Raw genomic sequence first — 15,876 nt, 5'->3', positions numbered from 1 at the left:
TGCATTAGAAAATCTGTACTGTCAAAACTACAGTCTAAATTTAATGAAATTAAATTAAATTAAAATTATGGGACTGCTTCTTAGCCCATCATACAGGCATGCAGAAATGCAAGTGAAAATTGTGACCTTGTAAAGAGGATGCCTTTTGCAGATTTGATTACAGCTATGGAATAATTTTACACTTAAAAGACCACCAAGAAAATTCCCCCTCCCCACTGAAGTAAATCTTTGTCACTAAACCAAATAATCCTGACTTTCACAGGCTACCCCAAGCCAGGTTTAGTTTTATATCCCAGAATACATCACAAATAATAACCTTTCTCCCTTCTCTTATAACGGTTGCTGGTTTTCTTTTACAACTTTGTCCTCAGGATGTGGTTATAAATTTGAATTCCAAGCCATTTGCTCCATCTTTTTAACATTAACAAAAGAGTAGCAAGGAGAGAAACAAAATAAAATAAACAAACAGAACAAGCAATGCAAAGTAAAAGGACTCTAATGAAAGCAGTGACTTACTGTAGCTACTTTCACTATCGCTGGCATTAGAAGAAACATGTTCTGCAAGAACAGTACAGCAAATTAAAGAACATAACCAAGCACCACAGCACAGCAGAAACTTAAAAGAACTGCCAAAGTCATGCAAAGGTAGATTATGCAGGGAGGAAATAAAAACTGTGCAGTGACATCACCTGAAAACAACTCAGATAATTTACAGAGGTAAAATGAAAGCTTTCTCTCTTGTGGTATTTCTGAAAGAGACTGTATGTATTAGCTAGTGATATGTGTCATGGCAAAGCTATGTCTTTTCCTGATGAGACAGTAAATTATATCTCAGATAATTTCATTTCAATGTATATTATAGTCGACTTGCATCTCACTGGATGTCTTGAGTAATTTAATAAAATCTGAGTGTCTGCTCATATTATTCTGCATCATCAGTAATGTGCATCATTAATCATTATTAATGCACTGGAACTATTCTTGCTAAATTTCTGTGTCCATCTTTAATCACTGTGCATTATCCCAGAGGGTTAATAAATTGGCATGAAACTTGTTTTTATATCAAATATTATAACTGTATCTTTGCCTCATCCAACTAAAAAAAAAAAAAAAGAAAAAGAAAAAAGAAAAAAGATAAAGCCAATGACAGAAACAAGAAAAAAAAAAGAAGTCTTTTTCCAGTCATTGTCTAGCCTCAGAGTCTGAACTGGAGTATTAAAACCTTTACCAGACCAGTCTGGATGGGTGAACAGGACTATAAGAACTATCATGATGGGTCAGTCTTATGGTTCATCAAGTCAGCTGTCCTGTTTCTATTATCATACTCTTGAAAGGAAGTGAAATCTATATCATGTAATGTTGCTATTCCAAAATTGTGTCAGCAGACTATTTATGGTCAGTAAGACCATGCCATGTGATCTCCAGGAGTTCTGTAGGACCATATTCAACAGTGGTTTAATAGTATGTCTGGTGGAAATGATGATTACTTTGCACCTGTGAGATCACTTGACAGTTGAAACTTTTTCAGCTGGTCCAGGACATTTAGAAGCCAATGGCATAATGGTTATACAGTTGGGAGCACCTTGGGTAAGTGAGAAAGACAGGAACAGTGCTAAGACCACTTGTTCTCCAGAAGGTTCTACATTTCTCCCATGAACCAATTTAATAGATTAGGGTTCATAGATTGGGAACGATGGGGCTACTGGAGCAGCAGAAATGAGAGGGGATGATATCTTATAAAAACATTATTGGGAAAAACTTGATCTTGGGCCTAGGAAGAAGTTTCAAAAAGTTAAACTTACATTTTGAAAAAAAACAGCTATTGACTTTTGGACATTTCATAGAAAATTAACAAGTTTTATCTCAAGCTAATATGTATACAGGACCCTGAAGAACTTTATTTTAAAAGAACAAATATCCTTCATAGCAGGAACTGTCATTAAAAAACATATCTGAGTTGAATATTAATAAAATTTGAATGGCTGGGAATGTCTATAGGTATGTCACTAATTGAAAACTAGGCGCAATATTAATAGAGGCAATAGAGCCTTATATAATATCTCCGTGCTAATTTGTCCCATATCAATTTGCAGAATTTAGTTACCTTTTAAATGATTGAATGTTATGGAGGTTTGTCTTTGCAGGGACACAAATGATCAGGAGGGCTATTAGATCAGAAATGTTTTAATTTTCTCTAGCAGCAAAGGATTTGCATTTGTTGCTAATGAGCTGCTATGACACCTAAATGACCACAGCATGGTTAAAATTCAGGTGGCAGTGATATTTGCTGTCTATCACTGACAAAACTAGTCTTGCAGAACTGTTTTTCCTTGTACAAGAGATGAAGCTTTCATCTTTGAATTGTGAGCTACTCCATGGCTTGAAGTTAAACCATTAAAATGTCCCTTCAACAAATCAGTCAGAAACAGAATGATCTCAAAAAATGTGTACATGGATGTGCATTCCTGCAATTAAAAAGCACATAAAAACCAGTAGGCGATGCAGCATTAACATTCACACACATTTTGCTACAATTATTTGGTGCTTAAGAAAAGGAATAAGAACTGAGGAAGAAACAGCCAAACACATGCAAGTTGCATTTTCCTTAAATTATTTAGCTCTGGATACAGGATATAATGTAGCTATGTATGCAGAAATCAGCTGCAAATATTTCATTCTATACAGTTTTTGTGGTCTAAATTTTGAGGAAGAAAAATTGTTTCTGAGCAATGATCCAACATGTTACACATTCTGCAATGCCAAGTCTTGAGACAGGATTGCTGCATCAGAAAAAGAAATTGATTAAGGTTGTGTGACAGAGATTAGGTTGCTAATGGTGAAATGGGTCCAAAATTAGCTTTGAAGAACTCATGGTCTTCTCTAGCCTGCAAATGATTTCGTCCATTAATAACAAATACTAATCTAAAATCCAGCAAAGTAACAAACACTCCCATGCAAGAAGCTGAAAATGCAGAAGCAACAGCATAATCTAATTTTCTATTGACCTCATCAGGATGTGATCATGTTAAAATGTTTAACTTTCCCTTTAGATGGAGAGGGAGGAATCGTTGCTGAAAAGAGCAGTCTAGGCAGCGAAACACGTTCTAGGTATGCTACTCTACAGAACTGCCATGATGGGAACAATAACATACTGTCGGAAACAAAAGGTGTTATTACAAAAGAAGTGAAAGTGTCTGCTTGATACACTGTATGTTATTTAATACTGTCATGCAGAACAAAACGATTGAAACATTTTTAATGCATTCACAGCTGGGTAACAAATAAAACTCTATCTTGTGCATGCTAGGAGTGGAGGGTCCTCAGAGAAGAAACAGAAGCCAAACCAAAACAAAACAAAAAAGGATTTACAGTGACCATTCCTGGGAACTTACTCAGAGTCTTTGTTCCATAACCGTCGTCACCTAATCCGGGGATGTCCTGCACGGAAGTCCCCAGAGAGAGCAATGAGAAAGGAAGAACAGCCGCAGAAGAGGAAGGAAGAAGTCAGTGGAGTTGAAATGGATACTACCATGACTGACCATGTTGATTGAGCAATCTGGATCCCTGCCTTTTCTTTCTGGAACAAATTTAGACCCATGTTCTATGGGAATTCACCCAATGAAAGAGGCAGTGACCATGACATTTGCCTTTTGGAGCTGTGAGGAAGAAGGAACAACCAGATGAATTAAGTTCCAGAAACTATCCTCACTGGATAAATTCAGGAGAGAATTATCAAGGAAAAGAAGTGCATATCTGGGCTTGGAACTAGCATATATTTTTAATAAGGCTGGTTCTCTATATAATTTAAGTAAGCAGTAAATTCTCATGGAGGTACACATTCCAAGATCTGATTTACTTCTTTAAATTGTTAACATGGTTGCTTCATTTAATTTTTAAACTTTCAGTGAAGTTGCCCATGGTAATGTCAAAGGCAAAAGGGATATTAGAACAGACCTTTTAAAAAGTAACAGTTTAGTTTAGTATTGTGAAAGAAATCACATTTGCCTTATTTTGAGCCAATTCTGATCTAGGAATATTTCTGAGAAACAAGTTTGGATTTATGACAGGTGCCACGACAACTTTGAGGAGCCACAGTTGCACTTCCAAAAGTTAAGGTCACTGCTTTATTCTTCTGAAAGTGGTTTTTCCAGGGGTGGAAGGACTAGATGGATCCAAACTGCAGTCATACATTGGTCACAGTAGTAATACCTCTCCTGCCTACCTATGACAGATATTTGCCTAGATGTGTGGGATACTGGTATCATGCGTGTCACCCATTTGATGTGCTGCTGCATGTGACATCGTCTCCAAGAGGTTACTTACGTTCTGGATCACTTGTTTCCTGCTCACTCTGCTCCTTGCTCTTGTAGAATGGGAATTTTCGTGAAAAGATGAAGTTCTTTTTACGCTTGTCATTGAATGACTGTGAAGGAGAAAAGGCATGGGGCAAAAACAGGGACGTCTAATTGTTGTCACACTCATGCTGACAAAACAACTAGTTTGTAAAAGTGGAGAGAACTGTAGTGACTCAAACCAGTACAAACCAAGTGGCTCACAAATCAGAGGTGGTTGGGTTGAGGTCTGCAGGTTGAAGGCAAAGCCCTTGGAGACCGGATCGATTTGATTCCAGAGGTCTCAAGTCACAACCTTCAGCTCCTTACTTGGAAACTATCATGTTTGGCTTGTTCAGATGAAGGGCTACAGATGGCTCAGCATGCTTTGAGATCAAGTCACCCATCTTTAATCATAGCAAACTGTGCACTGAATTAATTAACTGGCTGAAAAGAATAGGCTGTAAAGTAGAAAACAGAAGCCTTTGATCTGCCTGTAGTATGTGGTTTCAGCCCTGTGCCAATTAAAATAAAAAATTCTTTACTGGTAGCTACTGTTGATTTCATATTTTTTTTTATTTGGCCTCTTAATCAACAACTTCTTCAGTGTGTTTAAATGCTTTTTTTGGGGCATAGTTAAAAAATATTTTGTTTTGGTTTATACACATATGTTTACTCACTAGGTTTTTCTGTATATACTTTTAGTTTTATGTGATTTAGAGATGGAATTCTGCTGTATTTAATGTCATGTTAAGCAACATATATCGCTTTAATTCTTCAAATGGGGAATTAATATGGAAGAAATTGTGGTTTTATACACAATAAACCCTCTGACTTTATAGACAATTGCAAGGACTCATAGCACTGTACTATGTAAAAGCGGGATATGCCTACTTGGGACATTTATTTCAAATACTAAATAAGGACATGGGGTCTCTATACAGTCAGTTGAAAGAAGCTGGCATGTCTAGAGGGTACTTATGCAGAGCTGCAGACAGTGTTTGTCTGAAGTGATCTGTGTTGTCAGTCAGACAATGTCCTATACTGTCTCTGAACACATACAATGCCCAGACACAGGACTTTGCAAGTGATCACCTCCAACACAGCAGAGACCTCCTTAAATCATTTAAATGACCAATCTCATGTGTTTGTCATTGCTTGAACTGAATATAACCAGTATTTGTCTCCAATTCTGAAATGGAATACATTTAGTCTCAGAACATAACTTATTTCTTTGCATTTTGGAAGCATGGTATAAAATGTGATTTAGAATATGCATTTTTGGAAGACGTGTACCAAAAATCTTCATTAAAATTGTTGTATACTCGTGTCACAAAAGTTTCATGCCACTTTTACATTTCAAGCATATTTAAAGTTTAGTAACTGAAAACAAAGGAAAAAAATGCACATGTAGAATAAATGATCCATGAAAATCTCTCAGAGTATGTAAACATTCAATGTGAAATTAATGTGGAGGTCATGCACAAATAATCCAGACAGCATGCAATTTCAAAACAAAGCAAATATGAGAGAAAGCCAAAGGAAAAAGAAAAAAGCACATGAAGGATTAAAGTAATCTGTGGATGAAAGGAGGACTGACATGCACATTACATCACTTTAATGACCTGAATGATATAATTAAATTAAAATGTGTTTTTTGTGATAATTTCTTTTATTTTTCTAAAGAAAGGAATTGTAGCATGTTAACATTTCTGTTTGTGAAAACGTTGTCACGATTCATCTGAATTTGACATAGTAGTACTATTGGCATTACACTTTCAAAGGGAACAAAATATATACACAATAACACTTCAAAAAGCAAAGGGGTTTTAAAATGACAATCACTTCATTACAGAATGCCATTTCACTTTGGAATTCAAAAGAATATTACGAAATTGGTAAATAAATATACTCCGTTTCACAGAGGTTATATGAGAAATAGCATTTATATATATTCTTTTTCAATTTTTCCCCCAACAGTCTAGAGTAAAAACTTCAGAAAGCACATTTTCACCAGAAAAGCATACATTTTTTTTACACTTATGCATGATTTAACAGTATGTACCAAATTAGATATACTATAGTGTTATATAAACTTTTTCTCCTTTTGCAGTTTCAAATACTGGGTTGCTTTTTTAATAAGATATTGTTCCACTTCAATTTGGATGATCAAAATCTAGCCGTTCATAGCAGATGACTACTATGTGCAACTATGTCACTGCATTTACACCTGTAAAAAGCCTTGTTCCTAAAATAAAGCTGACTCTAGTTATATTGACATCCATAAAAATATATTTATGCATGAAAATATTTCTATGCGTTAAAAAATGCGTATATTCATGTTAATGACCATATATACTATCATAGTGTAGTCAGAGTTTTTATCTTTAAGATAAGAAAGAAACTATGAAATATCATAAACCACTAAAATGGGTCTGATTCTGAAAGCTTATAGAAATAAGTAGTCCATGGTATTAACTGAATGGGTGTACCAAGTGCTTATTTTCTTGTACATTAAGTACATGTTTCTTCACAAGACACCAAAGACAGGAGCCTTGATTTTGGTTTTGTACCCAATATAAATGGAATTAAACTCAGGTTGATGGTCTCCACCTCAAGGATATGAAAATCTGCAGACACCCAGCAAAATGCTTCCTACAGGTATCACAATTCATATCTCTAATGTATAGAGACAAGGGGCTTGACAAAGAGAGAAGAGGGAGCCATACATGATAAAACGATGTTTCTATTGTAAAAACTGTGTTAATTCCAGATTTTGCTCCACTGGTGGAGGAGTAGAGACCAACACTGAGTGCATATTTTCTTTTTAAAGAAAAGATCTTGTATATGAGGAATTTTGGCAAGGTTAAATTGCAAAATTCAGATGCATATATGAGAAATTTTATTCCTATGAGACAGAAAATTCAAGGCCTGTCTAATACTCTGAAGCCATAGGCTCCCTATTCTTCTGGAAAGTTGTGAAGTAGATGTAGGATAAATGAGACAGAGAAATTTGCCTACATCTCTCTGTCTGATGCAGAAGTTGCATGCGACTGGAATTGAAATTGCGATAGCAAGCTTGGCTTGATTCAACAGTATTTATGCAGGCAGAGTTTCTGAGTCAGTAAAAAGGGCCTTAAAATGGATTCCCATATAAGCCACAAGTTTGTTGCCAAGAATGATGTAAAAACCTGTAATGGCAAATGACTCAGGCATTTCAGTGGCAGTGAAACACCTGTACAATAGATTACTTTCATATGTCACTGCCATCAGTTCACAAAGATTACCACTAACCTAGGAACTGGCAGTAGGCACTTTAAACAGACAAGTGCTGAAGACTAAAAGGCAAATGAAATTTTCAAGGGCTGCTTGACAACAAAACAGTGACATAATTCATAACATTTGAACTGTGATGAAAAAGAGGTTTTTCTCAGAAAAAAAGGGAGAAAAGCTTTCAGTGATGTCCTGGCTTGAATTCTTGTTTGATACTACTTAGGCATAGACTGTTTTGTAGAAGCCAAGGAAAATAATTGTGATGTGCACTCTTGCTTGACCAAGTATCCCCAGATGTCCCCAGTTATGTAAGCCTGGGTTGCACATACCAACCTTCCCTGGTTGTGACAGACATTAAACCACTGTGTGTTTCTTCTTCTCAAGAACTCACTTCAGTACTTTTTTGTGTCAACATTGGTTTTGTATTCTAAGTGCTTCTCCCTAGGCGCAGCAGCCATCTATGTGTTACTCATCAGCTCATAGGATAGTGGTCTTTAAGGAAAATGTTCATGTGACATTAAATAAACAACCCAATTTCAAAATTTGCTTTATAGTGGTAAACATCATAGAAAACAGTGAGTATCTCAGTAATTTGATAGTTGCACCACACTGCAATAGGCATCTATGTTGTTGTTTACTTTGAGTTTCTTTGCAAATTTTTTTAAAATGTGCTCTTGACAAGAGATTTGACTTCTTTACGCTTTGCAGAAGAGCCTAATATCTTGGGGAAAGATTTCTTGTGGTTCTCTAACAGCAACCCTGTCTTCTAAAAGCCAATAAACTCCCAATACTTTGGGAATGCTTTCTTTCGCTATTTCATTCAAGCAATGCTAATCCTCAGACATGAGCTGGGAAACAGTGTTCAGGGATCACCTGAGAGAAAGCTGTTCCAGAGTGCTGGCTGTGAAATTCTTTTTTTACAAGGTGTAGATGAATTTCACATACCATCTATTTTTAGGTCAGTTTGAGCTATGCTTTAACCTAGTTTCTATGTTACATGATTATGTATGTCAGTTTTGTTCAGAGATTGGTCTAGCAGCATATATGAGAAATTAATTTTACTGCTTCTCATTTGCCACATTTTTTTTTTTTATTTTTCTCCTTTAATACTTGGTTTTGGCCTAAGTTAAATGAAAACCCTTACTTACACAGCATTCTACAAAAATATACAATATTAATATGAACAGTATGCCTCTGTAATTCTTTTCTCTATATTTAATGGACATTTTTTGCATTAGGGACATTCTTTTACTCATTTGGGTACTGACTTTATTAAAGCTTTGGGTTGATTAAAGAGGTTAAACCTCTACATTTTAGATTTCTCCCATCATACCAAAAAGTTGCACTGACACCAGAAAGCAAGCTTTTGGACTGTAACAGATTCTCAGTGTTACTTCTCCTTCCAAACATATCTGTTTTTACAGTGGGCTTTTTCACCTGGGAATACCAAGCACATGACGAATTTGAAGTTGCCAGAACAGGAGGGACATGGGGCAAAACACACTTTTGCACATTCTGTCGCATTGTCCCATCTGCAATACCAGGCCCATGGCAGTGCCCTCCTAAAGTCACTTTGTGGGGACCAAGACTACACTATGACCTGGTAGATACTATTGATCAGGCTATGATAGTTTCTTTTATTAAGAATGAAGTATACTGAGGTTACATGACTTGACAAGTCTAGAGGAAAGCCAACATGACTGAGCAATTCTTGCTTTCCTGGTGTAACTTGGCCAAGGACTGGGTTCACACACAGAAAGCACTTCATGATGTCCATGCAGACATGCAGAAGATAAGCTAAGGAGTTGTTAGTGGCAACTCTAAGCCTGTTTGTATGGTGACCACACAGCATATTCTTTAAGATGTAGATCTTTCATTCAGAGTCTGAACACACAGTTATGTGCTGGCAAGCAATACTTGCCAACTTCCCTATGTCTTTTTATGAGATGCAAGAGGAAGGACATACCTCTTCTGTGAAGTTCAGCCTTAAATTTCCTTAGACGCTTCAAGCCTTTGGAAAAAGCAATGCCTGGGCTACAGTAATTCCTTACTGAATTTTTACACCGTGATCTCTTTTGATAAGTGAGAACAAACTGGGTGTGAAGGAGCTCAAATGAAGATAACTGCTTGATTAGTTTTGCCTTGAAGCTGCAGGGAGATTTGGGTATTGGCAATCCAAAATGAAAACGTACAAGCCTGATTAAAAACTTCATGCTGTATAGCTTCTCCAGAAAAGGGTAATGTGGCTTAGTATTCATGAGTATGAAATTTTAATAATCTTTTTCTAAGACTGACTTATTGCCACTTGTCTGCCAGCAACTCAATTTTAATTCCTAACAAAACAACAGTTAAAACCAATACAAACTACCAGAGGTACAGAAGGATGAATAGACTTTCAAGAAAGAATGTAAAAGCAATTCTGTAAGCATGTATTTAAATTGGTACAAGCTATGAAGCGACTACTCATATGTGCTAACTTGCATGGCATTATTGTTAGCAGGATTGAAACGCCAACATTAAAACTTGCACAGGTGACAGCCAAGGTCATTTACACATATCTGAAGGTTGTACACAAGGATGGTGGGAAGGGATTGTTCAAACAGCAGCACTGAAATTAATAGCGTGAAAATAAGACAGCTCCTTGACAGTGAAATCAATTTGGATGTAGAATAATCTGCCCCAAGGGAAGTGGAGAAGCCTAGATCATTTTTTCACATTTAAAACTAATCTGCTAGTCTTAAGTACTGTGGGGAATAACACTGCAGTGCCTGAAGAAAAGGGGGTGGTGAAAGCAAAAGAGCTAAACAACAAGCCTCTGCTAGCTCTAACATCCATGTTTCTGTGATGAGATGCTCACAGACCCAGAATCACAGAGTTGTGCGGCAGTCCAGGGCGGGCTTAGACCTAGCCAAGCTCAATGCAGCCACATGGGCAGTGTGAAGGTCTTTCTCTCCTTCCTCAAGTCTCTAGCTGGAGTCAGAAAGTGTATTGGATGTTTGGCAATGTTTTCCCAAATGTTCCTCTACTCTGTTCAATATTTTTTGCCAAAAAGTAATTTTCCTTTCAGAGCTGATGTATGTAATCAGCTACTGATACCACTAATAAATCTTCATGCATGTGAATCTGTCTCAGCATGCTTTGTGCATGTCAAAAGCACATGTCAAAAGAGCCCCAGAGATCAACAGTAGCATTGGTGTACACCTGGTAAAGTCTTAGGATTGTCTGATCACCAGCCCAGACCCACAGGTTTTCCTACAGTATTCTGTAGGACCTTTATCCACTTGATCTTAATTCCTCACTTCTGATAAGCTATTTACTTAAGTATTTTTAATAACTCTGATTTCCATTGACTGCTGGTGATTCTTTGGGTTTTAAAATGAAATTGAAGGGTTTGGTCTCTATGCAGTCTTTTGAATTAATTTCATTAATAAATAAAGACACGGAAGGTGTTACTTATCTGTGCTATTAAAAAACCACCAAATTGCTCCTTTATCATTAATTTTTGTGGAATCATTTATGCAATCAAATGCTGTACAGTTGTGCAAGTGCAAACTACTGCATTAAGTGGACCATTGCAAAAATATAAGTTGCATAAAGACTTTTATTACTCTTCTGTTGTGAAGTAGTAGTGGAAAAAGATTTAAAATACCTACACGCTTTCAAACTACTTACAGAAAGATAATTGGATAAGATAACCTTTTAAACTTCTCCTTTGAGTTAAAGGAAGAGTGTTTGCACTTGCAGGTGGCTGGTGTAGCAGGCTGAATTACTGCAAGGGTCTGGCTCAGGATTCACCTCAGTGAATCATACCATGCTAATGGTTTTCATTTATGGCATTGATTTCTTTAGGCCTTACAGTTAATATTATAATAAATAAAGGCATGGGCAAAAAACCCAAAGTCAATCTCTAAGAGACTGGTTTGAGGTCTGCATAGGAGGTGAAGGTCCTGCATCCTCCAGTAATGCACCTCACATGACCAGTCTCACAGGTGGGATATCAAGTTAGATGGACTTTGTCTTCGACCCAGGTCGGCAGTTCCTGTGTCCCTATAACCTTCCAAACATGGCCTGTGAGTCACTAAGTCAACCATCACCGAGGTGCTTGAATTTAAATGAATCACAAATAAACATGTGAAATGTAGAGCACGTATCTTCTGGATGAGTGTTAATGCTTAACTCTGCACTCCTGGAACTTAGTGTAAAATCTTACTAGAAGAAAACCTTGTTCTCTTTCTAATTCTTTGATAATATCTGTTGCAAATACTATACATTTTTCTTTTCAACCAATTTTTTAGAAGAAAAGCCAAGTACCTATGGCATTTTCTATACATACATGCAAATTTCCTACCATTTAATTCAGGATATTTGACAGCAAGTTATAAAATTAGCACACACCCCAAGTTCAACTCAGTACAAATTTCTGCTGAAACAGCTTAGAAGAAAAACAATTAACTCCCAGCTGTAAACCTTGGTATTTTATCTGTGCTAGCAAATTTGCACCCTGTTATATTTAATCTGTGACCGATTTAAACATTGCATTATATATCTTTATGTCAGTGTCTCTTGTAAGCATTCTCTTACCTAAGCAGGGATGCCATAAACTTCTTGTGGGATAGAAAACACAGATACTATAGTCCTTAATATTATGACCACCTAAGAAATAATATCCTATAAATGAAACTCCACACAATTATCAGGATGAAAAAACTATATAATCTGTAAAAATACATGTATTTGTATTGCTTATTAATTGAAAAAAATACTCTATTAGTATTTTCTTTGACTGACAAGCTTCCAATAGACAGAAACATTTTTCATGACCTGAATAAATTCAATGACAAATCCTTTATTTCTCCTAGTTTCTACTCTATTTCATTATGCCTACAAATTGCAGATATTTAGAATTTATACTTCTCAATAAAATAAAAAATGGAAAACAGACCTAATGATTTTCTAATTTAGTATGTTTTTCAATTTGAAAAAAATTCTTTCAAATACTCTACTTCTACTGGATTTTTCAAAGGAAGCTATGGAAACATATTTCTTCACTTCAGCTGAGTAAAAGCCTCAAATTTGACCTTATTTTTCAAAATTTCAAGGGCTATTTCACCTTTTTAAAAAATAGATTTCTTAAGGCATACCAGTTCCCTGCCAGAGTCAACACTGCTGCCATGACATAAATTAAAACTGAAGACTCACTTGTTTTCCTTGATTTTTGACTGTGACCTAGGACCAAGATGCATTATTATTAAATTACTGCATGTCTTTGTGGAGTGCCTCAAGATATCCTGGAGCAACGAGACAATGTACAGTTAAGTTTTCCTGGCTATGTGCTGTTTTATCATTTGAATTTCATTTGATTACTTCAGTACATGAGTGAAGTTGATGCTGATGACAGCAGTATTTCTAATGTACCTTGGAGAAACACTGAGCGAAAAATGTTCGGCTGAAGGGGAATGGTCCAATAATGCAGGGTCAGATCAATCCAAAAGTGCAGCCAGTATCCACTGCCTGTCACCATGCTATCATGAAGCATGAAGACAGAGCTGTGGAAGTTGTGAAAATGCATGAAAGAGCAAAAGGCAGCTGGAAAAATGAGATCCAGCTTTTCCTCCAATATGGGGAGAAGCGTCTTCTCCCAGAAACAACCTGTTCCACAAACAGGAACGATGCTGAGATCTGATTCTTCCATGACATCTAATGCTACCCCCATTTTGGAGTTCTTAGAGCCTTTGGCAGAACTTAAATCCAACAGAGAGAAAATCATAGAGTCATAGAACATCCTGCGTTGGAAGTGACCCATAAGGATCATGAAATCCAACTCCTGGCCCTGCACAGGACCAGCCTCAAGAGTTGCACCATGTGCCTAACAGCGCTGTCCATACACTTCTTAAACTCTGTCAGGCTTGGTGCTGTGAATACTTCTCTGGGGAGCCTGTTCCAGTGCCCAACCACCCTCTTGGTGAAGAACCTTTCCCTGACATCCAACCTAAATCTCCCCTGACACAACTTCAGGCCATTTTCTCGGGTCCTGTCACTGGTCACCACAGAGTAGAGATCAGTGCCTGTCCCTCTGCTTCCCACTCTGAGGAAGTCGTACAGTGCAATGAGGTCTCCCCTTTCTCAGAAGGACGACACTGTAAACTACAGGCTGGGTGTTACCAGGCTCTCCAAATCTGTGGTTTTTTGAATGTACTTAGAATTGCAGATTTTCTTCTACTCTTGCTCCAGTACCAATCACTTTAGGAAATCCATCCATTGTGTCAAATATCTTTAGCAAAGAAGTGCAAAGAAAAGGTGGTCAAAATCCACTGCAAATGTGGAAAACAGACTACAGAACTGCTTTTCTATAAAAGTGGTGAAGCTTTATACTTAGAAAACTTAAGCTTAGTAAAACACTGATGTTAGAAAAAATCTTAATTAGGTAGAGAGAGAGTATAGACAGTCTAATACACTGCTATACTTTCTCTCTGAGAATAGAGGATTCAGTTGAGATTATGGCCTATTTCTCTGCATTGATACACCCAGATCTGTTGTGGTGAACCACTAGCACAGTCTCTGTACCTGAGAGGAGGACAAGTGTGACTGCAGGTTCTGCTCAGTGACAATGAAGACATATAATCTACTCTACATATACACTCACAGAAAAATAACAACAGACTTAAACTGCAGCACTTTAACCATCTCTAATGATGAGGAGAGTAAAGCACTGAAGGGCTGTTTGGGAAGAAAATGAAATATCTGTTGTGGCAGGTCTTTAAACAGAGATTACACAAATATGGGAGACAGGAGGATGTTATAGAAGAAGGGCAGGGCTTAGAGTTGGTGGCCACCTGACTTTCCTACAGACCATTTTTGCTCTTATTTGATGGCTAGGGATGAAAGTATAACGATTTTCTAGAGCATAAATTGTTTGGAAATAGGTGGGGTTCTTTTTCGTTGTTTGGTTGGGGTTTTTTCCTCTCCCCCCTCCCCCTGCAATATAGTTATTAAACACTCAAAACTATGTCAGTCACTGGATTTCAGCACTTGGAGGAGAGGTGCATTTAGTATGCAGAGAGTTTTGTTTACTCCACAATACAGATTTTGCTACCTCAGTCAAGTTTTGCTTTTTCCTTTCATGCCTCAGTGCAGTGTTGCTAAAATGACAATAAAGCAAGAGGATGACCTTGCATTGCTGGCAGGGCTGTGATATCTGTAAACAGAATCTTCTCATAAGAAATATTATTAAATGCTATCAAGCTTCTGACTGTCATAATAAATGCATTTGGAGGCATTTGAAGAGGCAGGCTGAGTATGATGTAGGTGATCTGACTGGAATATGAAAAGAACTTAGGATGACAAGCTAACTGAATAGATAAAACCCTAATGGGTAGTGATGGAGCAATATGGTGTGGGTCACAGCTCAGGACCTGCACTGCTGATGAGCAGCACAGCTGCTGGGAGGAATTTTGGAGGAATGGGTAGTCCCTTTCCTTGGCAGGCACCTCATCTGTTTGGCACCCTGCTGAGCAGCCTTACTAGGGCAAGCACCCATCTGGAAATGCATTTCAGTAAACATGGGCTGAATATCCCCCTGCACCCTGACACACACACATTAAAAATTGAGAGATTGTGCAAGACATGACTTTCATTTCTTTGGGAAATGAAATTGGGTCTTTGTCTATAAGACAATATTGTGCAGTCACTGGCCAAATAAAGTGTGAAATGAAAAGGCATATGGTATCAAAAAATAGTTCTCTGTATAAAATCAAGTTTTACTTAAACATTATGTTTCCAGATATTCAAACACTTCTCTGGAAACAGGCAACATTCAGGAATGTTAGTAAAAGTCAGATGTTGCTAAAGATCTTTCAAAGAGCTACAGTTTTGAGTGTAAAAATATTTTCAAGAGATAGTCAAGAAAGCATATATGATCTGACAGGGAGAAAAGCAAAAGGTGCTATTTTTGTCTCTTGAAAGATCTGTTATAATTACAACAGTTTAGAGAAAAAAAGCAGATTACCGGCTCATCTCTTTTCACTCTGTAATATTTCTGTCATTTGACATTCTTTTTGATTCAGTAAAAAGTCTGAAAAGCACTCAAAACCTGTGTGTTTTAGGATTAGGAGAGGAAAGGCTACTTTTGTTCAGCCTGAAGCTTATGGTAGGGAGTTACCAAGAATTCAGTATGCTGCTTTGGCAGATATATAATCCTGGTCATGGCTACTCATATGTTCTGATCCTCTTGGTGCAAAGGTGAGCATCAGAAGATATTTGGGATATGACCTTG

At 37.2% G+C, this 15,876-nt stretch overlaps 1 protein-coding gene across 25 annotated transcripts in view; it reads right to left on the bottom strand.

The window, feature by feature from the left end:
* The window catches only part of DLG2 (discs large MAGUK scaffold protein 2), a 996,215-nt gene that overhangs the window by 22,223 nt on the left and 958,116 nt on the right, over positions 1–15,876 (bottom strand). For 13 of the 25 annotated variants that reach the window (XM_050332274.1, XM_050332278.1, XM_050332287.1 and 10 more), the window contains 2 exons: positions 4,324–4,423; positions 517–558 (listed from right to left, as the gene is read on the bottom strand). In XM_050332274.1, coding sequence (XP_050188231.1) covers positions 517–558; positions 4,324–4,423 — 142 coding nt within the window. Of the gene's footprint in view, positions 1–516; positions 559–3,392; positions 3,439–4,323; positions 4,424–15,876 lie in introns of all 25 variants that reach the window. The other 12 variants (XM_050332277.1, XM_050332282.1, XM_050332292.1 and 9 more) reach the window with 3 other exon arrangements.

This window comes from Myiozetetes cayanensis, unplaced genomic scaffold, assembly GCF_022539395.1.
Source record: "Myiozetetes cayanensis isolate MyiCay16 unplaced genomic scaffold, myiCay2020 scf5-8, whole genome shotgun sequence".
Taxonomy (NCBI): Eukaryota; Metazoa; Chordata; class Aves; order Passeriformes; family Tyrannidae; genus Myiozetetes; species Myiozetetes cayanensis.
This window is presented reverse-complemented; position numbering and strand designations above follow the sequence as displayed.